The 23,627-nt window shown below is 40.5% G+C and overlaps 1 protein-coding gene across 2 annotated transcripts in view; it reads right to left on the bottom strand.

Annotated features, from left to right (window-relative positions):
- Positions 1–110: 110 nt before the first annotated feature.
- Positions 111–23,627, bottom strand: part of RUNDC3A (RUN domain containing 3A) — a 30,995-nt gene continuing 7,478 nt past the window's right edge. The window contains exons 2-11 of one of the 2 annotated variants that reach the window (XM_089531947.1): positions 20,863–20,987; positions 19,774–19,907; positions 18,053–18,138; positions 17,122–17,211; positions 16,399–16,479; positions 15,104–15,269; positions 8,525–8,682; positions 6,342–6,479; positions 4,262–4,368; positions 111–2,398 (exon numbers count right to left, since the gene is read on the bottom strand). In XM_089531947.1, coding sequence (XP_089388073.1) covers positions 2,256–2,398; positions 4,262–4,368; positions 6,342–6,479; positions 8,525–8,682; positions 15,104–15,269; positions 16,399–16,479; positions 17,122–17,211; positions 18,053–18,138; positions 19,774–19,907; positions 20,863–20,987 — 1,228 coding nt within the window. In that variant the 3' untranslated portion in view covers positions 111–2,255. Of the gene's footprint in view, positions 2,399–4,261; positions 4,369–6,341; positions 6,507–8,524; positions 8,683–15,103; positions 15,270–16,398; positions 16,480–17,121; positions 17,212–18,052; positions 18,139–19,773; positions 19,908–20,862; positions 20,988–23,627 lie in introns of both variants that reach the window. The other variant, XM_089531945.1, reaches the window with a different exon arrangement.

The raw sequence follows: 23,627 nt of genomic DNA on the forward strand, positions 1-23,627 counted from the left end.
AAACAGAGAATATTGGCTGTTGATCCCAGTTTTATCTGCTGCCAGAAGATTTTAGAAACAGAATCTAGATTTTCTTTCTTTTTTCTTTCCCTAAATGCTCACCAGACATCTTGTGTTGCGGCCACTTTAATTCTTGCAGTGGTCTGCTTCTGATTTTTCACCAGAATGAATCCCTGAAAATTAGCATACTGCATATACTCATGTATAAGTCTAAAACTTTAGGTTAAAAAATTGACTGAAAAAACCTGAGTTGACTTATCCACAGGTCAATGTAAGTAATGTACTTTAACTCATATATACACACATTCCTGCATGAGAGCATCAGGATTAGGTATTTGACTAGCTCAGAATCTAGAATATTATCCAGAGAGTTCCTTTAGGCACATCTATAACTTGCTGTAATCCTAACTGCCTTAATGACTTCACTTGAAGGACAGAGCATTGCTCTGTGATTTGTTAAAATCAACCTTGGAAATTTTCCTTAGCATTAGTTATAGTTTGCATTGGTGCCTGAAGGGGTTTTGTACATAAGAAATATATCCAGCACCATAGGAGATGAGCAAAAATAGTATGATAGATCTTCAAATGCAGACCTTGGTATTTAAACCTTTTGTCTCACTTTGGCTATCGCTGTCCTATGCATCTCAAACGTTATTGAACTTTGTATTCCTTATTTCTGATCTTGGTATCATAGGATCAGAGCATCAAGCTGAACAAAATATAAAATGTAACTCAGAAACTGCTTGTTGAGATCCCATCTCAACCATCTTGGCCCAATCACCTTTCACCCATTCCATCTGCAGTGTGTAGATAAGAGTAACTTACAGTACAGTGGTGTTCTGGAGTTAGTGCATGCAAAGAATTCTTAACAATTCAGCTACACTATACAAATATGGAATGCTGTTTTCAGCTTTGGTTTCAGAAGCATTGACAGTGTTGTAGTTGTTGCAAGGTTCTGGGATGAGAATAGCCACTGGCCCTCTCCTGATATTATGTATGTAGATCTAGTTAGAGATTAAGGAAGGGGAGAATTGTACATGATCTGTTCCAAATCTGTAATAGCTGACTGCTGTGGAAATGACGGATGATTGCAGAATTTGAAGCCAAACCTTTAGAGAAAACCCAAGCCTGAATGTGTTTGCATGAAGAAAATGGGGACAGAAAAGAAACTTCCAACAGCCTCAGCCTGCCAGCTCCTTCATCTGTTTTAATAGTTCATTAATTTAACAATCTCACCAGCAACTGGCCTATAACAGTTTTTAGAGGCTGAGTGCAAGTGGTGATCTTGTCATGTACTGAAGCATTCTCAAGACCTCTTTGGCCCCTCAAAATTGGGAGGAGGAAGTCCAGTTGTTCATTGTTTGTCACATCAGAAGGCAGGATGTATAAACTGGCTCCAGCTTCCAAGATTCACACTTCCGATCTTAGAGTAGAAAGTTCCACTGAGATAGAAACATGCAGGAGGACATGTAAGAAGTAGATTTTCTGCTAGTGTTGTAGGGCTGAGGAAGACTGAAGAGGCTTCCTGAACTTCAAAGAAAGCCAGTTCCTGGAGTTGACTAGAATCTTCTCCTTGCACCAACTTTGTTTGAAAGAGGTGCTGTGATCCACATGTGAATTGCATGAAAGAGGGAGACCGAAAGAAAGAAGATAGAAAGCAGATGCCTTCCATTGCCACAATTCTTCTCAAAAGGCCTCATCAACATGATTCCACAGAGTGCGTGTACACAGTCTTTTCTCCATCTTACTGTTCATTATGCAATGTATTTCGACCTATCCATTTACTTTCTCTCCGGCAATATATTTCCAATTTTTTTTCTCCTATCTTCCTCCCAGAGGCAGCTGCCTTTCAGCCATCTCAGTCATATATAATATGTATATATATTACATATAATACAGAATCATTTTACAAAAGTGCTTTTGGCAGGCAATCCTTCCAGCTTCCAATAAGCGGGCAGCCTTTTTTTAAAATAAAAAAAAATCCTGACCAGGGAGGAGACTGCATTTCCTGGATCCCAATTTTTCAGCATTTCCCCGATCCCAATTTAAGAAAGAAGAGTCTGTTTATAAGAGTGTTCAGTTGAGGATGTTGGCTTGTTGCTCTTTTGCATCAGGCTAGATTAAGAGTCCGGTTGCTCTCCCCACAACTGTAAACCAAGTCAAATGGACACAATTCTCAGCTTATTTTTGCCTGCCAGATAATCTCTGCTCCCGCATAGGCATTGTGTGGTTTGCAGGGATAGCCATCTGATTTCTCAGCTGGGACTATGTGCAGGGCTGGGCTCAGTGCTGTCACTCACCAGGCACTCATTGGATTTTAGGCTGGCTAAAGACTTGCAACTAGGCAAGGAGGCCAAAGACCCACAGAGGCCCAGCATGGATGGAGTTGGGTCCTTTCCTGCAGAGAAAAATGAAGGAGAGACATACTGTAACTCTTTGAAGGAGTTTTCTGGCTGAAGCTTAGAATGTCATTAGCGCCTTTACGACATTATAAAGACTAGCGTATAACCCTAAAGGCTAGGCATCATTGTACACGTTTCAGTCCTTTCCTCCAGGTGAGGCTTAATTTGAGCCACTGTTGAACCAAGGACTCTCATTGTCACTGCTTGTAAATGTTCCCCCTTTTAACTACAGCTCCCAGAATTTCGACTGGCCAAGTTGGTCGGAAAACTGCAGAAGTGTCATTCAAAAGCATGATATAGTGGTCTGAGTATTGACTAGGACCATGGAAGACCCAGGTATTCAGCCATGGAAACTCATATATGAAAGCTCATGCTGAACTAAACCATTAAATGTACTACTAGATTCCTTTGCCCTTCCCCTTGTTATGTTGTAGGAGACTAATACAGCTATCTTTGAAAACCATCACAGAACATGTATGAGATGCATGTTTTTCATTAAGGAATAGTGAATAAAGATAAAGAACAGGCTATTACAGATCAGAAAATATGTCTTTAAACATGCTCCACAAATGATTGGAAAAGCATGGCTGCTTTTAGTACAGAGATGGGCAGAAGGTGCATATGGATTTACTATTAGATCCCTTGGTGATTTGGGGTTTCTGATTCCCAAATGTTGCAACAATAGGAACTACCAGATGCCTTTTCCTACCTACACTATGCAATGAAAAGTGTTGCGGATTTTTGTACGAAAGGACTGTGAGATCAGTTATTTTCTTGGCTCAGATTGGCCACTGAAACATTCAGTTGTTTAAGTCAAAGGGTATGTCTTTTGCAACTGTCCCTGGCTCTAGTGATTCTGATAAAAAACAAAACAGGTCCCAAAAGCCTGAAGCCTGCCCATCTCATTTTAAAACATACATGTAAATACCAGGGAGACAGATCATGATGCTTTGTCCTTGGTTAGGAGATGTATACTTTCCCACCTTAAGTTAAAATTAAAGGCACATGTCATTCTTGCCTTCCCCCATCACTTAATTTCTAATGTGTATATATGTGTTTGCAAATAAGAAAACTTGGGTAAGTCACCACTGAAGGCATAGCTAAGGCTTTTGTTTTGCTTTTAGGCCAATTCACAAAAATAACCCTGGCAACTGACCCAGATAGGCCCCAAAATAGGAAAAGACATTAAAAAAAAAAGAATGTTAGAACTCATTGACAAGGAGTATTAGAAATACAGTTATACCCAATATATACAGAACTGCCATGAAGTGATAGCTGATAGTAAGGAGACTGTCCCAGAACAGTGACTGCAGAGATGCAAATGGCAAGTCTGTTACATTGCTGAATCAGAGGTCTCTGAAATATCTCTACCCATTAGATCCTTGCTTGGAGTAAGTAAGGCCAGAGAATGTGGTCAAGCAGAGACACCTCAAGTAGTCTGTTGGGAAGTGTCTGTGTGCGTGTGTGCTAGTAATTTACACAGCACACTCATGTGCCCCAGGACACAGACTGAGGATGATGATGCTGTACCTCACAGAAAAAGCTTGATTTAATCCAGGACTTGAGTTCCAGAGCCTTTGCTTAGTTTTCAGCTCTACCCTGGAAAACAACCATCAGACAAAGCAGGATGGCTCTGAGCAAATGCAGAGTGCATATGTCTCTTCAAAACCAGGCCTCAGATATGCAGGGTTACCAGACATCTTCCTTTTCCCAGACATGTCCTCCATTTCAGCTTTCTGTCCAAGGGGAATTTCTATACTGGACAAAGGTCATGATAGCTAGGTAAGCTTAAGACATAGTATGGCTTGTTTTCTAAAGAAAGCATTGATTTTTACTCAGGCCACTATGAAAATTCTTACCCAGCGGTCCCCAGGGTTCTCCTTCATGCTTCCCTTCACCCATCCTCTGAGAATCTGAACTCAGGCTGATCTCTGCTGACAGTTGGTCTGTACTCATGAAGCTGTGCCTGAGGGGAAAAGAGAATTAGGGACAGTCCCTTAGATCCACTGGCCATAATTCAAAGCTGGACCAGAGTTGGGGACAGGGTTCTGGGCAGAAAACCACAGTACGCTGCTTATGTCATTTTGATATGGAGATCAGTTTGTTTAGTTTTTATGGCAAGGCAGACTCTGCATACAGAAATGTTCTTTCAAAAGCAAAATCCTGCCTCTTGTCATCTCTATAAGCTTACTCCCCAAGTGGCAAATAAATTTAGGTAATATACCATAAAGAAAGCCAATGTGGTGGTGTGGATTGAGTGCTGGACTAAGACCCCGTGGCGGCTACCACACTGCAGAATTACTGCAGTTTGACACCGATTTCACTGTCATGGCTCCATCCTATGGAATCCTGGGATCTGTAGTTTGTTATAGCACCAGAGTGCTCTGACAGAGAAGGCTAAGTATCTCACAAAACTACAAATCCAAGAATTTCATAGCATTGAGCTATGGCAATTAAAGTGGTGTCAAACCACATTACTGTATATACTCATGTACAAGTCTAGAAATTTTAGCCAAAAAATGGACCCAGAAAACCTGAGTCGGCTTATCTACAGGTCAATGTAAGTACTGTACATTAACTCTTATTTTAAAAAAAGAGTCATCCCCTGGTGAAAGGCAAGAAGCACTGACCTCCCTCTACCACCTTATCCATCCAAGCTTTGGGGTGAGCACAGTCATGCCTGCTGGAATTTTGTACGTTCTTTGACATTGTTTTCCTTTGCTCCATCCTCCACAATGGGACTTGTTACATGCCCTTAAGGTTTACCCTCAACTTATCCATGGGTCATATCAAAATCCATAATTTTGGCCCCCAAACCTGCCCTCGACTTATACATGAGGTTGACTTATAGTTGAGTATATACGGTAATTCTACAGTGTAGATGCATCCTGTGAGACAAGAGTTGGAATCCCCACTCAGCCATGGAAACCCATTGGTTGACCTTTGACAAGTCCCACTCTCTTAGCTGCAGAGGAAGGCAAGAAGAAACCCACTCTGAACAAATTCTGCTATGAAAACCTTGTCATAGAGTCACCATGTCAGAAATGACTTGAAAGCACAAGCCAATATAGCATAAAGCCAACTGCCTATGAGTCTGCCAGCAAAGCAGCAAAATACACTGTTTCTGCTACACTATTGAACTGCCAGTGTTACGTGCACAGTCTTAAGACTCACTGGGATCACTGGGGCCAAGATCCCTATGCCCCACTAGATGTGGTCCTTCGCTACCCTCAGCCCATCCCATTGGCTTTTGCCACCCTTAGCCAGCAGATATATCAGGCAGAATCTGTGTCCGTGGGTCAGTTATGTTCACCTGATCAGAATTGAGGGTGCCAACAGTGGTATTTCATACACCTTTAAAATGTTGGATATGTGCACACTCATTCTCTAAAATGGACCAGGTTTCTATTTCTCATGTAAAGTAAAACTGGTGGTCACTTTGACTAGATGTGCAGAAACCAAAAAGAAACCGAGCCAGGCTTTTCTGTGGTCCTCTTTAGGCTATGTGTTTTGTCTATGGAGGAAGATGGTTATCTATTTTTGTATTTAATTTTTAACTTCTGAAACACTGTTTTAGGAAAAGGCGTTAAGTGCCAGTGTTGTATAGCAGTTTGAGTGTTCAATTAAGACAGGGAGACTACAGTTCAAATCCTAGCTCAGTCATGGAAACCCACTGGGTAACCTTGAGCAAGTCACACTCTCTGCCTCTGAAAAAGACAATACACAACCTCCTCTAAATGAAACCTTTCAAAGTATCCTCTATCATAGAGTCACCATAAGTTAACAGAACACAAAAACGACAACAAATGTAACTGAAGGCAGAGTTCAAAAATATTACTTTTTTAGCCACAGTCTCCAGCTGACTGAGAACTCTGGTAATTTTAATTCAAAGAATGAATATTTTCAAGTTGCTTTAAACAGGCACGTAAACTTACTTACCTCCTGTATATTTTGGCATCTGAGCGACCTTCATTACTATTCAGAGTACCCAGCGAGGGCCACTGATTCACCAGGGGTGCAGCCATTTCCTTGGAGAGTTGGGTAAACTGGCTGTTGTCAGAAGGGATCAGGCCCGTCCTAGGGGCAGAGCGGGAGGAGGGAAGTCTGGTCAAGCAGGAGGAAATGCAACCTGTCAGCTCAGGACAAGGGAACCAAAAAGAAATCACAGTGTTCCTCCACCCATTTAATTCAGGGTCTGAACAGACGGGCAAAAATAAAGCTGCTTCAGGTCACTTTGGAGATATGCTGTTTAAATGATGCATGCTTCCTAAGAGGCTGGAAGCCGCGCTCAAGTCCTAAGGACTGGAGCGTAGCCTTGATGCAGCTTCTGGCCTCGTAAGATGTGTGTGTCATTTAAACAGCATACCTCCAAAGTGACCCAAAGCAGCTTTATTTTGCCCTGTCTGTTCAAGGCCTTTTGTCTCTAAGTGTAACAAAGCATAATGCATCCTAATACTTCCAAAAAGCAAAGCCTGATTTTGCCATTTTATATATGGAACACTATTTTACCATGCCATTGTATATACTGGGACTTGAGCCTCCATGGATTTTGGTATCAATGGAGAATCCTGGAACCAAACTCCAGTTAATACCAAGGGCCCACTGTACAAGTTTTTAACAGTTAACAGCTTACTCCATCAAATCGCAATAGAAATTATATTATATAATGCATATGGCCCTCAAGATGGACTGCAACAATCCAATAATATCTGGAAGGCTGCATGATTTTCACCTCTGTGTTTATCCCGAGTATGAGCGGCTTTTCTTGGAATTACATCTGGAGGGCACCACAATTCTCACTCTTGCCCTAAATTATGAAGAGCTGGAGTATGAATTCTCTAACCCCAGGAGAAAGTGAGGGAGATAAATATACTACATCAATACAGGCTGATGGATTCTGTGTCAATAGGGTGACAAATCTACTCCAGTTTTAGTCCAAACTTGAAAAGAGATATTCAAGATGCTGATTGCCTCCTACCCGTAGTGTCAGCTCCTTGACAGTTCCAAGGTTTTAGGAGTGCTAAGTAAGGCCAGAGCAAAAGTGGGTGATATGACACCCTTCTCCCTGCTTCTGCTCACCCTCCCCTCCATCGTTCTCTCTTTCTATTCCTCCTGACTCAGTTCACTCCTGATGGAGAGATTATTGGCAGTAGTCCAAAGTGTTTGCAAGCAGAGGGCTTTTGAAATTAGGTCAAGTTCTATGTATGGCCCTGGGACAGCAAGTTACCCACTCCTGTCCTCAAATGAATTCAGAGAGGCCCCTTCATACCTTCCAACATTTCACAAACAAAAACTGGGACACATGTGGCCAAGCAGCATCAGAGTGCAGTCATGATGGCAAAAGTTATTAATGAAGAAGAAAAGACTAGCTAGGAGAGGCTGCAGCAGTTTGCTTTTGCCTGATCCTACAGGGAAGGGATGTTTCTGCCTCCTCCTTTCCTTTCCTGACTGCTGATGAGTGCAGACTAGATTTGCATTTTGAATTCAGTTTGCAGCAATTGAGGTAAGCTGAAGACTAAGGGGTAAAGTGGGAGGAAGAGAGAGATGCTGGGACATTTCAAAAGTCTGAGAAAGTGGGATGGCAGAGGATTAATTGGGACTGTTTCTGCCATATCAGGACAATGAAAGACTATGTCTCTTCCAAAGTGGCGTAATTGGTCATTAAGTAATTTACCTAGGCCCCTATCACATGGATGGATTTACGTTGCCAAAACATTGCCGAACTGTTGCAGAAGCGCCGATGGTGTGATAATCTGTCATGCTTCTACAACGTAATTGAGGCTTCCCGCTTTCCTTCTGTTTACAAAGCATGTGTGGAGAAGCCAGGAAAAGCCATTTTTTGAATAACGGGATAAAATGGCTTCCCTGTGAATGCTTTGGTGATGGAAGGAAAGCGGGAAGCCTCAATTACATCTTAGAAGCACGACAGATGATCCCACCTTCACACCTCTGCAAAAGTTCGGCAACGTTTTGGCAACGTAAGTCCTCCATGTGATAAGGTCCCTGTAGTGGGGAAACAAAGGTAAAGGGAGAGTGAGCTACAGAAATGTAGACAAAGGTGGTGACACAGGAATAGTACCTATTAGACTAGAGTAGAAGAGTATGAACATTAGTCCACTTACAGTTGTTCTTGCAGCTCCAGGATGACCCCCTCCAGCTCCCGTTTCTCTAACTGATTCTGCACTTTCACCTCCTCCAGCCTCAACTGCAAGCGCTTGTTCTCTGCCTCCAGGTCCTTAAGCTGTGACTCTCTCAATCGAACCAGCTCCTCCAAGTAGCCCTGGGATGCAAAAAGTGTGTGCAGAGCGAAATAAATGAAATACTGTGATAAGAGAGAAAAGGTGAGTCAGTACAAAGAACTACCTTTCATAAAGGTTTACCTTATATCCAAGGGAACAAAAAAAAACAACCAAATAACATGGGGTTATATACCATTGCTGGTGCTATCAGACTGAAACAACCTGGTTAGCGATGTCCACGCTTTGCTTGTTTCTTACGTTTACACTCAATATAGCCAGCAACACTAAAAGCAGAATCAAAAACAAAACTACACAACAAAATATAGAGATATAAAGGAATCCTGTTGTACCTTTGAGACTGAGAGAAAGAAATTTCTACTATACGCCTTCGTGAATTCTGTTCCACTTCATCAAAATGAAGAAGTGGACAGTAGTCCATGAAAGATTATAGTAGACATTTTCTTTCCCTCAATTAGTCTCAAAGGTGCTATAAGATTCCTTTGTTTCTTTTTATACTGATACTGAGTAACACAACCATGCCTTCTAACACTATATGTAAAAGTATTTTTAAAAGTTAGGGTACATAAAATGGAAGCGCCAAAAGGATATTCAGCCAAAGTTGCCATCTCTCAAATTATGTGCAGCTTGAGTAACTACTAGTCATGATGGCTACTTATTATTTACACTATCAGAGGCAGTAAATTAATATGACTCTTCATACCAGTGGTGAGGCACATAAATACCTTAAAGGTAACTGATCCAATCTGATTTTGGAAGCTAAGCAGGGTCAGCTCTGGTTAGTAGTTGAATGGAAAACCACCAACAAATACCAGATGCTGTAAGAAGGAACTGGCAAAACCATGTCTGAGTATTCCTTGCCTAGGAAATACCTATGAAATTCATAGGGTCACCATAAGTTGACAGGTGACTTACAAAAGCTGTATAACAATAATATACTTTTAAAAAAAGAAGATGGAAATGGTAATATCATTACCAAAGAACAAATAAAATGAGATCTCACCCAACATGGTATAGGAACACTCTGTCCTTATTAAACTGTACATGTAAACATACAGTGTTGTTGTTGGGATATAGCAAGTTCGCATGCTAAGCCTTTCTAGTGCTATATCTCTATGATGCTTTTAGGCCAAGACCTTTTCTAGGAATGCATGTCAATGGTAGTTTTATTGCTATTAACAACCCCTCCTCACTTCCCCTCCTCATTTCCTGTTTACCATGAGGACACCTAATTACCTTTGTTCTTGGGGTGAAGAAGCAGCAGAGATGAGACTCCATTACTAAACTTGCTTACTAACTAATCAGCATGCCTATGCCTGGAGCTGAGAAGATGCTGGGATAGCATACTTCTTAAGATGCATGGAGACTACCTTTTCTACCTCATTTTTCTTGCAACATGAAGCTAGACCTGTGTATCTCTTCATACACATGATTTTGTAAGTAAACTTTTTTTCCTTTTTCACTTTTAACCAAGTGAGTGTGTGTTTTTATTGGGGACACGTGGCTGGGAGAGGAGTGAGTTAGATAAAGTTTTATTCCTGCTTGCACCATCATCATCATTTTTCTGCTGAGTAAGCTTTGCTAGTGAGATTAAACAGTCTTGCTTACTTTCTGAGTTTCTAACGATCCTCAAGGAAGAACTACATTTCCCAACAGGTTATGGGGCCCAGGCGCTGCAAGCAGAGGAGAACAATTTAAAACTAGATTGTTCAGGTTTTTTGTGATTGTTGTTGCTGTGATTTTTATTATTGTAGTTGCATATTTTTTTTTTGTTCACCCTCCCCTCTTTAACTAAAACCCGTGTCCACCAGAGATTTTTAGTTTTGCTTTTTTGAGCTGCTGATTTTATTTTTTGAATACTAAGGTTTTGATTTTTTGAATTTTTGAAATTTTTGGACTTTGATTGATTATTTTAAACAAGCATGTCGCAGCTATCAGCTACAAAGCTAAGGCTGACTCCTCACAACTACCCAGAATGGAGGAGAAGATTGAATATTTTTCTGCAAGCACATGACGTTTATCATTGTTTAGAGTCAGAAATGCCTAATGATGCAGAACAAAGGCGAAAATGGGTGAAAGAGAACGCCATATCCATGCATATTGTGCAAGAGAGTTTATCTTCGGAAATGTTGTATTTAGTTCGGGACTGTAATAATGTAAAGGATATGCTTTTAAAACTTGAGAATAACTATAGAAAGAAGACAAATAAGACACTTGTTTATGTTATGGATGAGTTGATGAATCTTAAGTTGAACTCCAAGCAGAACTGTGAACATCATATTGCAAAGATAAATGATTTGTTTGAAAGAATGTCTCTTTGTGATTTTAAACTAAATGATGAGCATAAAGTCGCATTTCTAGTCGGAACGCTAGGGAAGAATTTTGATGCATTTAAAACTGTGATTCACACACTTTCTGATATAAATCGTATAGATTTCGATCAAGTTTTGCATAAACTCCGACAAGAATGCTTAGAGAGAACCACTGTCTACCATTGCGAAAGGCAAAGTGACTCAAATTTCACTGCCAGAAGGGCCACTCCCACTGACCAATCAGAAGTTATTTGCTACAGATGTAAGAAAAAGGGGCATATCGCAAAGTTTTGCACCCCTCCCAAAACTGATTCAGTTGCTTCAACCAGCAGAGGAGCCAATTGTAGCTGTTCTCACACTGCTTCAGCTCCAGCTGCAGACTTTAGAGGGCAGAGCCAGAGACAAAGACAAAATGATTCTTCGAGGAAAGAATTTAAAGGGAGTAGCTTCCTCATACAAGCCAAGGGTTTAACAACCAATAATACTTATAACAGAAACCATTCAAATGAATCAAATGAAGTCTGATTGATGGATTCAGGTTGTTCAAGTCACTGTACGCATTGCAGAGCATATTTTGATGAAATTGATAGAAATGTGACAGGAACCATATTAACTGCAGGTGGTGAAAATTTGGATATTGATGGAATAGGAACTCTTAAGTTGTTTTGCAAGGTGCCAGATGGTACAGTCATGGAAAATACTGTCAATGATGTGTTGTATGTTCCTAATCTACGTGGCAACATGCTAAGTGTGTCAGCTCTAGATAAGAAAGGATTCACAATTGTTTTTGGAAGAGGACAGTGTAAAGTTTCTAAGAACCATGTCACATATGCACAAGGCTTTGAAAGAGGTGGTGTATATGAAGTAGATCTTTCAACTGCACAGGCAAATATGCTTCAAGGGCATATAGATGAGAATAGCCTTGAACTGTGGCACAGACGTTTTGCCCATCGTGACACCAAAGCTATTCTTCAGCTACAGAGCCAGAATTTGGCTACTGGGATCAACATAAAATCCCAAGGTTGTGAAAGCTCTGACAGATGCAGAATTTGTGTTGAACAAAAGGCAGTAAGTCCTTCATTTAAACCAAGTTCAGAACAGAGAAGTAGTGAAGTTCTTGAACTGATCCATTCAGACATTTGTGGACCAATTTCTGTACCCTCAATAGCTAGAAACAGATATATACTGATCTTTATGGATGATTTTTCCAAGTATTGTGTCACCTACCTACTAAAGCAGAAGAGTGAAGCTCAAGAGATGCTACAAAAGTATGTTGCAATGGTGACAACAAACTTCCAGAAGACACCTAAAGCTATCCAGTCAGACTGTGGAAGCGAGTATATGTCACACTGCACCCAATCTTTCTTGGAAGAACATGGAATTCAACACAGAAGGAGTGTTCCATACACGCCTGCTCAAAATGGAAGCGCAGAGCGAAAACTGAGGTCTCTCCTAGAGATGACAAGGTGCATGCTAGCAGATGCAGATCTTCCTAACAAGTTCTGGGGTGATGCAGTGATGATGGCAACCTACCTCCAGAATCGACTACCAACCAAAGGTACCACACAGACGCCATACCAGCTGTGGCATGGCAGAGTGCCAAACATGAAGCACATTAGGACTTTTGGCAGTCTCGCATACTCCTACATACCCTCACAAAGGAGACAAAAGCTGGACGCCAGAGCAGAACAGACTATCCTCATTGGATACACACCTGGAGTAAAAGGATACAAGGTGATGGACTTGAAAACTGGACAAGTTTATATCAGACATGTGGTTCACTTTGATGAACGAAGAAAAATAGACAAAAGAGGAACTGTTCTTGAATCCATAGAAGAACAAGATGGTGCATTGTACTTCTCACAAGAAGAAGATACAACACCAGAGTGCCTTAATCAACCAATTGTTGTTCCTATCAGAGAAGACATACAAACTGATTCTACATCTTCAGAAGGGGATGCAGATGGTGCTGAGGTGATGGCTGGACCAGGAGATGCTGCAGAGACAGATGAGGTTCCAGACCAGCTTTCCAGATACTCACTGCGACCCAACAGAGGTGTGCCACCCACTCGATTTTCTTACCTTGCAAAGTCAACTTTACCCAGAGAACCGAGAAACATCGAGGAAATTGAGCAGATGCCTACTGATGAGGCAAACAAATGGAGAAAAGCTGCAGAAGAAGAAATAGATGCTTTACACAAAAATGGAACATGGACACTTACAGAACTCCCACCAGGAAAGAAAGCCATAGGATCCAGATGGGTGTTCAAACTAAAACAAGATGCAGAAGGCAAAGTTGAACGCTACAAGGCAAGACTTGTTGCACAAGGTTTCTCACAAAAATATGGAGAAGACTTTGATGAGACCTTTTCACCAGTTGCGAAGCATACCACAATAAGGCTGCTTCTCAGCCTAGCTGCTTCAAAACAAATGACTGTCAAACATGTTGATGTGAAAACTGCATTTTTACATGGCGTGATTACAGAGGACATTTTCATGAAGCAACCTCCAGGCTTTGTAGACTCAGACAAAGCACATCTAGTCTGCAAGCTTGAGAAGGGGCTCTATGGGCTGAAACAGGCCGCCCGAGCATGGAATGAGAAATTAGATGAGATGCTGAAACAGTTGGACTTTCAACAAGGAGAAGCAGACAGATGCTTATACACAAGAACCAAAGATGGACATTTGACTTACATTCTGACATATGTTGATGACCTGATCATAGCTACTCAGAGAGATACAGACTATGCTGAAATTGTAAATCATCTAAATAAAGAAGTTGAACTAAAAGAACTGGGAAATGCCACATACTACTTAGGCATACAAATCCAAAGAGAACTTCAATGGCTTGATCAACTGTTCACTGATTTTGGAATTAATGAGAAAAAGCCAATTGAGATATTTGAAGATAACCAGAGTTGCATCAAACTTTCACAAACAGAAAATATAAGTGGACGAAGCAAGCACATTAATATAAAGATGCATCATGTGCGCAGTTTAACAAAGAATGGCATGATCAAGATGACCTACTGTCCCACTGCTGAGATGACAGCTGATCTTTTGACCAAACCATTACCGAGAGATGGTTTTGAGAACCTACGAGTCAAGATGGGTTTGGTTGGGTGCATGCTCAGTTGAGAAGGGGTGTTGGGATATAGCAACTTCGCATGCTAAGCCTTTCTAGTGCTATATCTCTATGATGCTTTTAGGCCAAGACCTTTTCTAGGAATGCATGTCAATGGTAGTTTTATTGCTATTAACAACCCCTCCTCACTTCCCCTCCTCATTTCCTGTTTACCATGAGGACACTTAATTACCTTTGTTCTTGGGGTGAAGAAGCAGCAGAGATGAGACTCCATTACTAAACTTGCTTACTAACTAATCAGCATGCCTATGCCTGGAGCTGAGAAGATGCTGGGAGAGCATCTTTCTTAAGATGCATGGAGACTACCTTTTCTACCTCATTTTTCTTGCAACATGAAGCTAGACCTGTGTATCTCTTCATACACATGATTTTGTAAGTAAACTTTTTTTCCTTTTTCACTTTTAACCAAGTGAGTGTGTGTTTTTATTGGGGACACGTGGCTGGGAGAGGAGTGAGTTAGATAAAGTTTTATTCCTTGCTTACTTTCTGAGTTTCTAACGATCCTCAAGGAAGAACTACATTTCCCAACAGTTGTGAGGTCCAGAAGAAATGCAGTCTTAGTCCTTTGGTTTAAATACATGTTCCCAGCATGGCACCTTTGGAGGTGCTGGAGTGTATCTCCCATCATTCCTACCTAGCACAGACAATGACCATGTCAAATAAGGGTGATAGCAACAGCATCCCAAAACATTTGGAAGCCATCATCTTAGGGAAGGGTGAATGTATGCATCAGTCCAGAATTGGGAAGAGACAGGTTCAGATGTGACCTAATGATGGATGCTCTTCCAGTACAATAATAAATACATAGGAGAAGTTTTCCTTAGAACTACAGAAAGGGAAGAACTTGGTAAATCTGTCTCCATGCTTGTTCTGATCCTATCAATAGTCACAAGGTCCCTGATGACTGAACTTGCATTTTAAAAAAATGCACTTTAATGGAAAGACCCATTTCATGTCCAATGTAGTTTGCATGTGAGGTTTAGGTACCTTTTGTGCATATACAATGCGAAACTTCTGCTCCATCTTGCGCCATTTATTGTACCAGCTGTCTTCAGCAGTCACTAGAGGGAGGTAAGGGTGGTCAGGTGAACTGTCTTCACTTGTGCTGCTCTCCAAGCTCCGGTGGTCCTCCTCATCGCTCAGGTAATCATAGCTGCTTACAGAGATGGTGTTGTTAACTGTGTATTTGCCTGCAAGTGTATTTGCCTGCAAGTAAGATCTTACAGTTCTATGATTCTCTATTAAATTTGCAGGTGTTCCTCATGAGGGGGAAAAGAACTTCTGGGGAGCACCTTTTAGACCTGGCCTGTACACACAGTCTATTACTTTCAGATACTGCTACCTAGTTTCGCTGTATCACATCAGACTACTCCAGGAGTGGATTGGATGGCCCTTGTGGTCTCTTCCAGCTCTGTGATTCTATGATTCTACAGGTAAGAAATACCAGCAAGAATCCTGTTAGAAACTTACACCTCCATAAACGGACATATGTAGTAATTAGAATTGGGCAGTTCCATAATGTCCACAATAAAGGGCTGCTATTATGTTACTATGTAGGGGAGCTAGCAAAGTGATTTATCCCATTGTGTATCAGTCCCTATGTATCAGGACACCAGCTAGGGGGCACTGATACATATTAGGACACTCTTGCCAGTGTGCTGTTACACATCTTTGCAATTCACTAACAGGAATTCTTAGCATCTCTGCTAAATAGCTAAGTATATGTAAATGTAACATATGCCATAATAGAGGATTCTGGACACCTCTTTAAAATACACACACTCTCACAACTTCCTGCAAGAAGAATATTAGTATAACCTTCTCTTTCCTGCATGACTTTTCTATGTGCAGGGAGACTGTGTTGTGTTCTGTTTTATCTTATGGGGGGAAACATTACAACGTTGCATCCTCACAAGGACACCTACAGTCTATGGTAATACAACAGATTCTATATGCTACTACATGATCTGTATTGCATTCCTCATTGAAGAAATGTTACTTGAGAACAGTGGACAAAAATAGAGGACAAAAAGTGGATGGCAACATCTTTAAATATAAATGTACTATCTGGTCAACATAAAATCTGTCACTGAATCATAGAAACGATTTTTTAAATTAACCCACACACAAACTAAAATCTACTCAAACTGTAAATATTTCAGAAGTACAGTTTTCAGATCACTGGCCTTCACTAGTTCAGAGATCATGTAATGTAGTTTTCCAATGCAGAGCTCTAAATTGCAAACACTCAAAAGTCCATCAACAAATGTAGTAACTGTTACCTCTGGGTAAACTTCAGGTATGGAGTATAATCTATAACCACTGGTGTCTTGCCATCCATGATCTCTCCTTTCAAGCAGAAACTGCAAAACACAACCAGCACAGAAAAGAATGCAAGCAAAACGATTTTTAAAAAGTAGAATGATTAGGAAATTGGATTGTGATGAAAATTAATAATAATATCTAGCATATTTTAAATAGTTAATAATGTAAATTACTAATATTTGAAATAATTTAAAATGTGCATTAAAATTACAATAGTTTTTGCTGATTGTCACTTGTGTAATTATTTAATTAATTAAATACTGATAGGCTAAAAGATGATATCAGAGGATGAGCAAGACTTGATTTTCCAGATGTTGCTGGACTGCAGCAACATCATCATCCCTAAGCAACACAACCAGTGGTAAGGAATTACAGGATCTGCAGTCCTACATAATATGCAGGACTACTTGTTCCCCCATGCTTGCACTGCAGGTGTAGGCAACTGTGGCCCTCCAGATGCCTTTGGGCTTGATCGTCCATAATTCCTTGTGTACTGAATACTATGGGTGAGAATTGCAGTCCTACATCATCTGATTGCCCAAGTAGCTATTATGTACATTAAGCACCAAAGTTATGTATCTCAGATTATTAGCGGATGTGTTTTTTGAAAAGATAAGCATAATAATGAGCCTTTACCAAAAGCAATTATATTCTAGGGTTGAGCTAGGGAGCGAACATACCTGAAGTCTATGGCACTGAGTCCAATCAGCATCCCTGTGAGGACAGTAGATTCTTCTCTCAACATTATTGCCCCATCATCATAAAATCTCCTGCAGTGTGAGAAAGAAATAATAATTATTAATATTAATACAGTAGTAATAATAATAATAATAATAATAATAATAATAATAATAATTGTTTTTAAGAAAACAGTCTGTTGAATCAATGAAGGGTGGACAGTTGTAGGGGAAGAGAGGAATTTTCTCTTCCCTGAAGTTCTGCTATCAAAAATATTTTTTCACAAAACTACTGACATGGAATCCTGGGATTTGTAGTTTTCATGAGGTATTTAGATTTCTCTTCCATAGAACACTAGTGCCTCAACAAACTACAAACCCCAAGATTCCAGAAGATGTATTCATAGTAAGTAGAACTATGTGCTATATTTGGATAGTGCGAAAGTGCTCAAAGTTTTAAAAGTAACATTTCCAAATTCTACTTACACAGATTGCCCAAAACAAGTCACTGTTAGAAAAGTATAAATATGGGACATTTTTGCACTTGTCAGAACATGGGACATGATGCTTTCCTCATAACTGGGCCACACAGTGCAAGCCAAAGTGACTTGTTGTGGGACACAATGTTGGGCTGTGAGAACTCAACTGGAGTAAAACCAAAGGAAGTGCATCTTAAAAACTGATCCTAACTTTCCAATGGCAGAGCAACTGCACCCCAGAGCCAGATCAAGATACTTGGCTTCCTGAGATGAAGGAAAAGATGGCAACATCTTTCCTCCAGCATGTTCTACATGCAGTTGCTGTCCAGCTGGGAGTTAAACCTTATTTCACATTGGTTAAAAACATTGACCAATGTCAACTAAGAAGCAAATGCCATAAGAAATTATACATTGCATCAACAATTTATTTTGATGTAAGCCTTGGAGGCTATCACCTGGTGGTTCTGGTGTCCCGCAAAGCTGTAGCAATATACTCAGACATGCGCTTTTCCATCAAGGCCACACGGATCCATGCTCGACCCTAAAACATAAAGTTTATTAGGGCAAGGAGAAAGGCAACAGGTTTTTTTTTTTTGGGGGGGGGGGGGCAAAGTTTAGTGCACTGTCTGTGACCAACAAAGCTTAACTCAATAAAGGCAGCAGATTGTGATGGATCAAGCCTATAATTCCTTCAACATGGATCTGTGTGACACTGGTTTGGGTAAAGTGTTGAAATTCAGGATGAAAGCCAAGTCAGCTATCCTACCATGCCATTAAGTAACTTGAATCAATATTGCTTCCTGATAGGTGCAGAGGGATTATCCCACTAACTCTCTACCTCACTTCCATTGTCTAGAATCCATTGCTGTCTCTCAAGAAGGCTGCCTATTGCATTTCTGCTTGACTCACTCCTGTATCTTTTTCCAGTCTTGAGCCAGATCCAGTAAGTTTTTGTGCCAAAATATAGTGGATGGGCTGCACCAATCAAAGGAAATTTCTTGCCTTTTCAGTTGTAAGAAAAGCATGCCTCCAATGTTTAATTTAGGAACAAAATGTATTAGAGCCATTAAGAAATTTCTCAGACATTGCACTACTTATTTTCATGATACAGGTGCCCACAATCAAAATATCTATTGCCAAATTCCTATTAAGCAAATTTTTAGACTCAGAGACATTTCCCATGGATGGACCCTTATCTGTAGGAAAGCGGTACTGTTTTAATGAAGCCATATCATAGAATCATAGAATTGGAAGAGACCACAAGGGCGGCTAAGGATAGGATGACTTGGAGGTATCTCATTCATAAGGTTGCCATGGGTTAAGTTTGATTTGAAGGCAGTTAACAACAACAAATGAAGCTGCAGCTTGTCCTCCTGTTAATTTCCTGACAGACCAAAGCTTAAAAATAGTTACGGGGAATACAGATGTCAATCTGACTATTGGATAGGACTTGGTTTTGCAACCATGGCAGCCTAGGTGACAAACATGCCAACTCCCACAAAATCCAAACAGATTCAGACTGACAGGTATAAGGCAAAGAAACTTCAGTCTTCTACAAAATATAGGGGTGGAGGAACAACAACCATGTCACTTCACCTTGTAATGTGCTAGCACAGGCTGGTGGAAGTTATAAGCCAAAATGTCTGGAAAACTACAATTGCCATGCCTGACTTAGAAGAAAAGAGGGCTTGTGGTGCAGTCCTTGATATTTGTTTGTATTCACATACCAATGAGTTAAGACAGATAGCAAAAATGTACTTTTAATCTCCCAATGTAAGATTCATAGAATTATGCCAGCATGGAGAATGCAGATAGAAATATATATTTCTTTTTGTTGATGTTGCATGCTCCCAAATCATTTTTTAATTATGGCGGTCCTAAGGCAAACCTATCATGGAGTTTTCTTAGCAAGTTTCTTCAGATTAAGCTTTCATAATACCAGAAAACTCTCAGCCTACTATACCATGACCAGATGGAAATCAATCTGGCAGTGGACTCTTACTTCAGCATCTGAAAATAGGAAAATGTTCTCTACAGCATGGAAAAGGAGCAATCCAGTTTTGTGAGGTTGTCCTCCACCTCATGAAAGCTCCCCATACCCAGTGTTGGCTGCCCCTACCTAATAACAGGACTGGCCCCGACAAGGATTGCCTCAATCTATAAGGTGTGTTCTAACCTTGGCTCTGGAAGTGCTGATGTTTTCCATGTTTTCAATACTACTGACACAGTTATTTGGAACCTTGCTGCAGGCCAGACGGATGTAATCCCAGAAGCCACGTTGCCCATCAGAACTGAACCAACTAACAGGACCTGAGGAGGAAGGAGAAGTAACTGTGATGGGCTGTGACGAGCAAAACTATCGCTTATAAAGCATTGATCCTGGATGCGCATGGTCGGTACTAGCTGAACAATCAAGTCACAGTAACATAATAAAACAGGAGTAGGCAATCTTCTCACCCACCAATGGCCACATGGCCTTGAGAGCAATCTGCTGAAGGCTGCATGCCAGCAGTGGGCAGACCTGAAGACAGTTTGGGTGAGCTCTTGGCCAAATGTAGGCCAGCCCAACAGTCTTCTCTCTAGACCCTTTCACAATACACAGTTACATGATTCTACTCTAACTGTCATGACTACATTCTCTGGCATCCTGGGTTTTATAGTTTGGTGAAGCATGAGAGACCTCTGACTGAGAGTTCTAAATGCCTCTCACTAAATTGCCAGGATTCCATAGGATGTTGCCATGATAGCTGCAATTGAATTATAGTGCTCCGATTATGAAGTGTGAAAGGGTCCAGAGAGAATCCTTGTTTATTGGGGAACAGGTGGTGTATGCTTCTCAACTAATTAAAAAGAGGTCTGAATCCAGCATTGCACAGATAAACAATGATTACATCCAGAGACAGGATTCTTTTGCATTTGTTCAACAATAATCAATCAATCAATCCATATAAATTAATTAAATAAATAAATAAGAAAAGCCTGTTTTGGTCAGAGCTGAATTCTACCCTCTTCCTACACAGTTTTTGGTTCTTGTAATGGGATCCCCATCCAGATCACAAACTTCTCCTGCTCTTAATTCTAGTCAATGATTGGAAACAAGGCTGTTTGCAAACTGGGAAGCAGTTGCATGGATCTGACCTCTAGTTTACAGCTCTGGAATCTCCTCGTGGAGTTGCAACTTTATATCGTGACATTTATCGTGGAGATTTATCACCACACACACACATATCTCAGATGAAACATCACCCATGAATTGAAGACCTACCATGGTCCCCCTTAAAACGATGGCTGAGTATGTGCTCTAGGATGGCTGCAAAGTTCACAAACTCCTCCGATGAGTCATCAATTGGTTCTATCGTATATTTTTCCAGCAGGGTCTTCACGGAGAATCTGTACAAGATATACACAAAAAGATAACCAAGTTTGAATGTGAGGCGAGTAGAAAGAAAAGGGACCTGGATTTTCACTAGTTGACTCTCTCCCTAATTCTTGATTCAGGTAACCAGCAACTGTGCCCCTAATTCTTCACAAAAGCATGTATACAAGGTTGCATTCTCCTTTTTACTTCTGTAATGGATGAGCATTTGTTCGATTTCATTTGAAGCAGATCATACCATTTTCAGTTCTGTAATATATGGAGTGGCCTCTGAGCATGTGAAGAGTGAATTCGTCTCCTTATTTGACATCAGGGACGTAGCCGGGGGGGGGGTTCTTGGGGTCCAGACCCCCCCCTTCCATTAGAAAAATGAATGGTGCGTGCTGCTGCGCCACCGCACCCAAGCCCCATTATAATGGTGGCACTTAGTCTGGACCCCCCCCCCCCTTCCTAAAATCCTGGCTACGTCCCTGTTGACATCCCTTCCCTTCCCAAAACATTTAAGATCAAGTTATTTGTTCACAAACCATGGCTTTCAACAAAGTTCATGCCTCACTGTCCCTTTGTTTCTCTTTCTTTATTAATCACTGTTAAGACCAGCTCTGATGTAGCTACATATTTCCATACACATGATGTTTGCCCAGCACTCTTTCTATGGTTCTTAGACTTTCTCTCTTCCAAGAGCTCTTTCCTTGTAGACTAGCTGGCTAAGGAATCTCAAAGTTTCAGACCGCCAGTGTAGTGCAGACACAGTGGTCTAAGTACTGAACTGGAACATGGTAGATCCACATTTGGTGTAGTGGTCTGAGTACTGCTCTGGAACATGGGAGATCCACTCAAGCTTTCATACTCACTGGATGATCTTGGACTAGGCCTTCTTTCTTAACCTCACCCACCTCACAGGGTTGCTGTAAGGATGAAATGTGGGAGGAGAACCACATACATTTCCTTGTACTCTATGGAAGAAAGGTGAGCTAAAAATGTAATGTAATGAATGAAGCATCTACTGTGAAATCCCTGAATGCCTCTAGGGAATCCAAAATAGTGACCAGGCTTGTTGTAACCTCATTATGTTATTTGTTTCAATTCTTTATTTAAATAGCCCACCTTTTCCTGAAAAACTGGGGCTCAGCATCTTACAAAATCAAAACAAATGCAAATAGATAAAAACATTACTGTTGACATGTAACAAGGGAGTTTATCAAACGGGAGGAATTTCTCTTAAATTCGGATGAAAAGAAAGTGGGGCCAGAACTCATTCACTTAAAGTTGCTAGTTTAGCGCAATTACGTGAATGCGCATTGCATTTGAACTGGCTTCTCATTGCCCGAAAATAGCATGCTATTACCCGAATTTGCGTGTGGCAGTCTATCATGCAATAATGTGAAACCCCATGATTGTGTTCGGACTGACTACCCATTCCTGAAATTGCGTGTGGTAGTCTATCACGCAATAACATTAAACCCCATGATTGCATTCAGATTGCCATCGGATTTTACTTCCAATTTCCCTTGTCTGATAAACTCCTCTATAACATTACAAAGCATTTCAAGGATCCATTAAAAATTAAAAAGTTAAAAAGTAGTGTAAAACCAGTGCAGCACATTATGAAAAATGCTTGTCTTAAGGAGTGACTTCTCCAAAGTCTGGGCGGAGAGGAGGGGAATCTTTGCCTGGAAAATGACAAGGAAGCTGGCAGCATATCCTCCAACTGTCCTGATCTGGCAGCAAGGGTGCCAATTAATCCTCTGTTGTCTCACCTTTTCTCACTGCTTTTAAAAGGTTCCAGTTTGTCTCGCCTCCCCCTTTGACCACAGCATACTTCAGTTTTTACAAACTGCGTTCAAAGTGCAAAACTCATTTTGGCACCAGATCCTGTCCGATCTTGAAAGCCAAACAGGGTCAACTATGGTTAGTACATGGATGGGAGACCACCAATGAACACTGAGAGTTGTCGGTTATATTTCCGCCGAAGAAACTGGCAAAACTACTTCTGAGTATTCGTAGTCTAAAAAAACCTTAGGCAATTCAAGGGGTCATTACAAGTCAATAGGCAACCTGAAGGCAGATAGACACAAACAAGGATCCAGAGTTTGCAATATATAAATTCAATATAATGCATTTACATGAAGATTATAGCCTTCCTTTGTTTTGCTTTTGGATGCAGGTAACAGGGCTGGAATGAAGGCACATTTTAAATGTAATCTAATGCGTTACAGTGAAATGAAGGAAATGAAGCTTTTAAGATATCGAGTAACATTTTTAGTTACTTTATAAATTTCCTTTTAAAAGACATTTTAAACATTTTCAGAGGCATTTGAGGCAGTATTTTCCAAGCTTCTTATGGTTTTTTTAAAAAAAGTAATGAGTACTAAAAGTTAGTTTGAAAAAAATGGTAATGTAACTAATTACTTTACTTGGAAGTCACTTTTTAAAAAGAAAAAACACTCTGAGCTGTGATTGGATCGTAGCTAATGTGTTATTAGCTAGCAAGGAGTTATCCTCCTGCTTTTTTTAAACATTCCAACTATTAATATAGATTAATATTAATCTAGTCTAATTTGGTTTCTTTTATCTGATAATTATTATACTAACTGGTCAAAAATCTATGAAGATAAATTAAAATTAAAAGGCCTAAGTCTGGACTCTTTACT

The sequence above is a fragment of the Sceloporus occidentalis genome, unplaced genomic scaffold (assembly GCF_023333645.1).
Source record: "Sceloporus occidentalis isolate IW3139 unplaced genomic scaffold, rSceOcc1.0.p SCAF_7, whole genome shotgun sequence".
NCBI classification, from domain to species: Eukaryota; Metazoa; Chordata; class Lepidosauria; order Squamata; family Phrynosomatidae; genus Sceloporus; species Sceloporus occidentalis.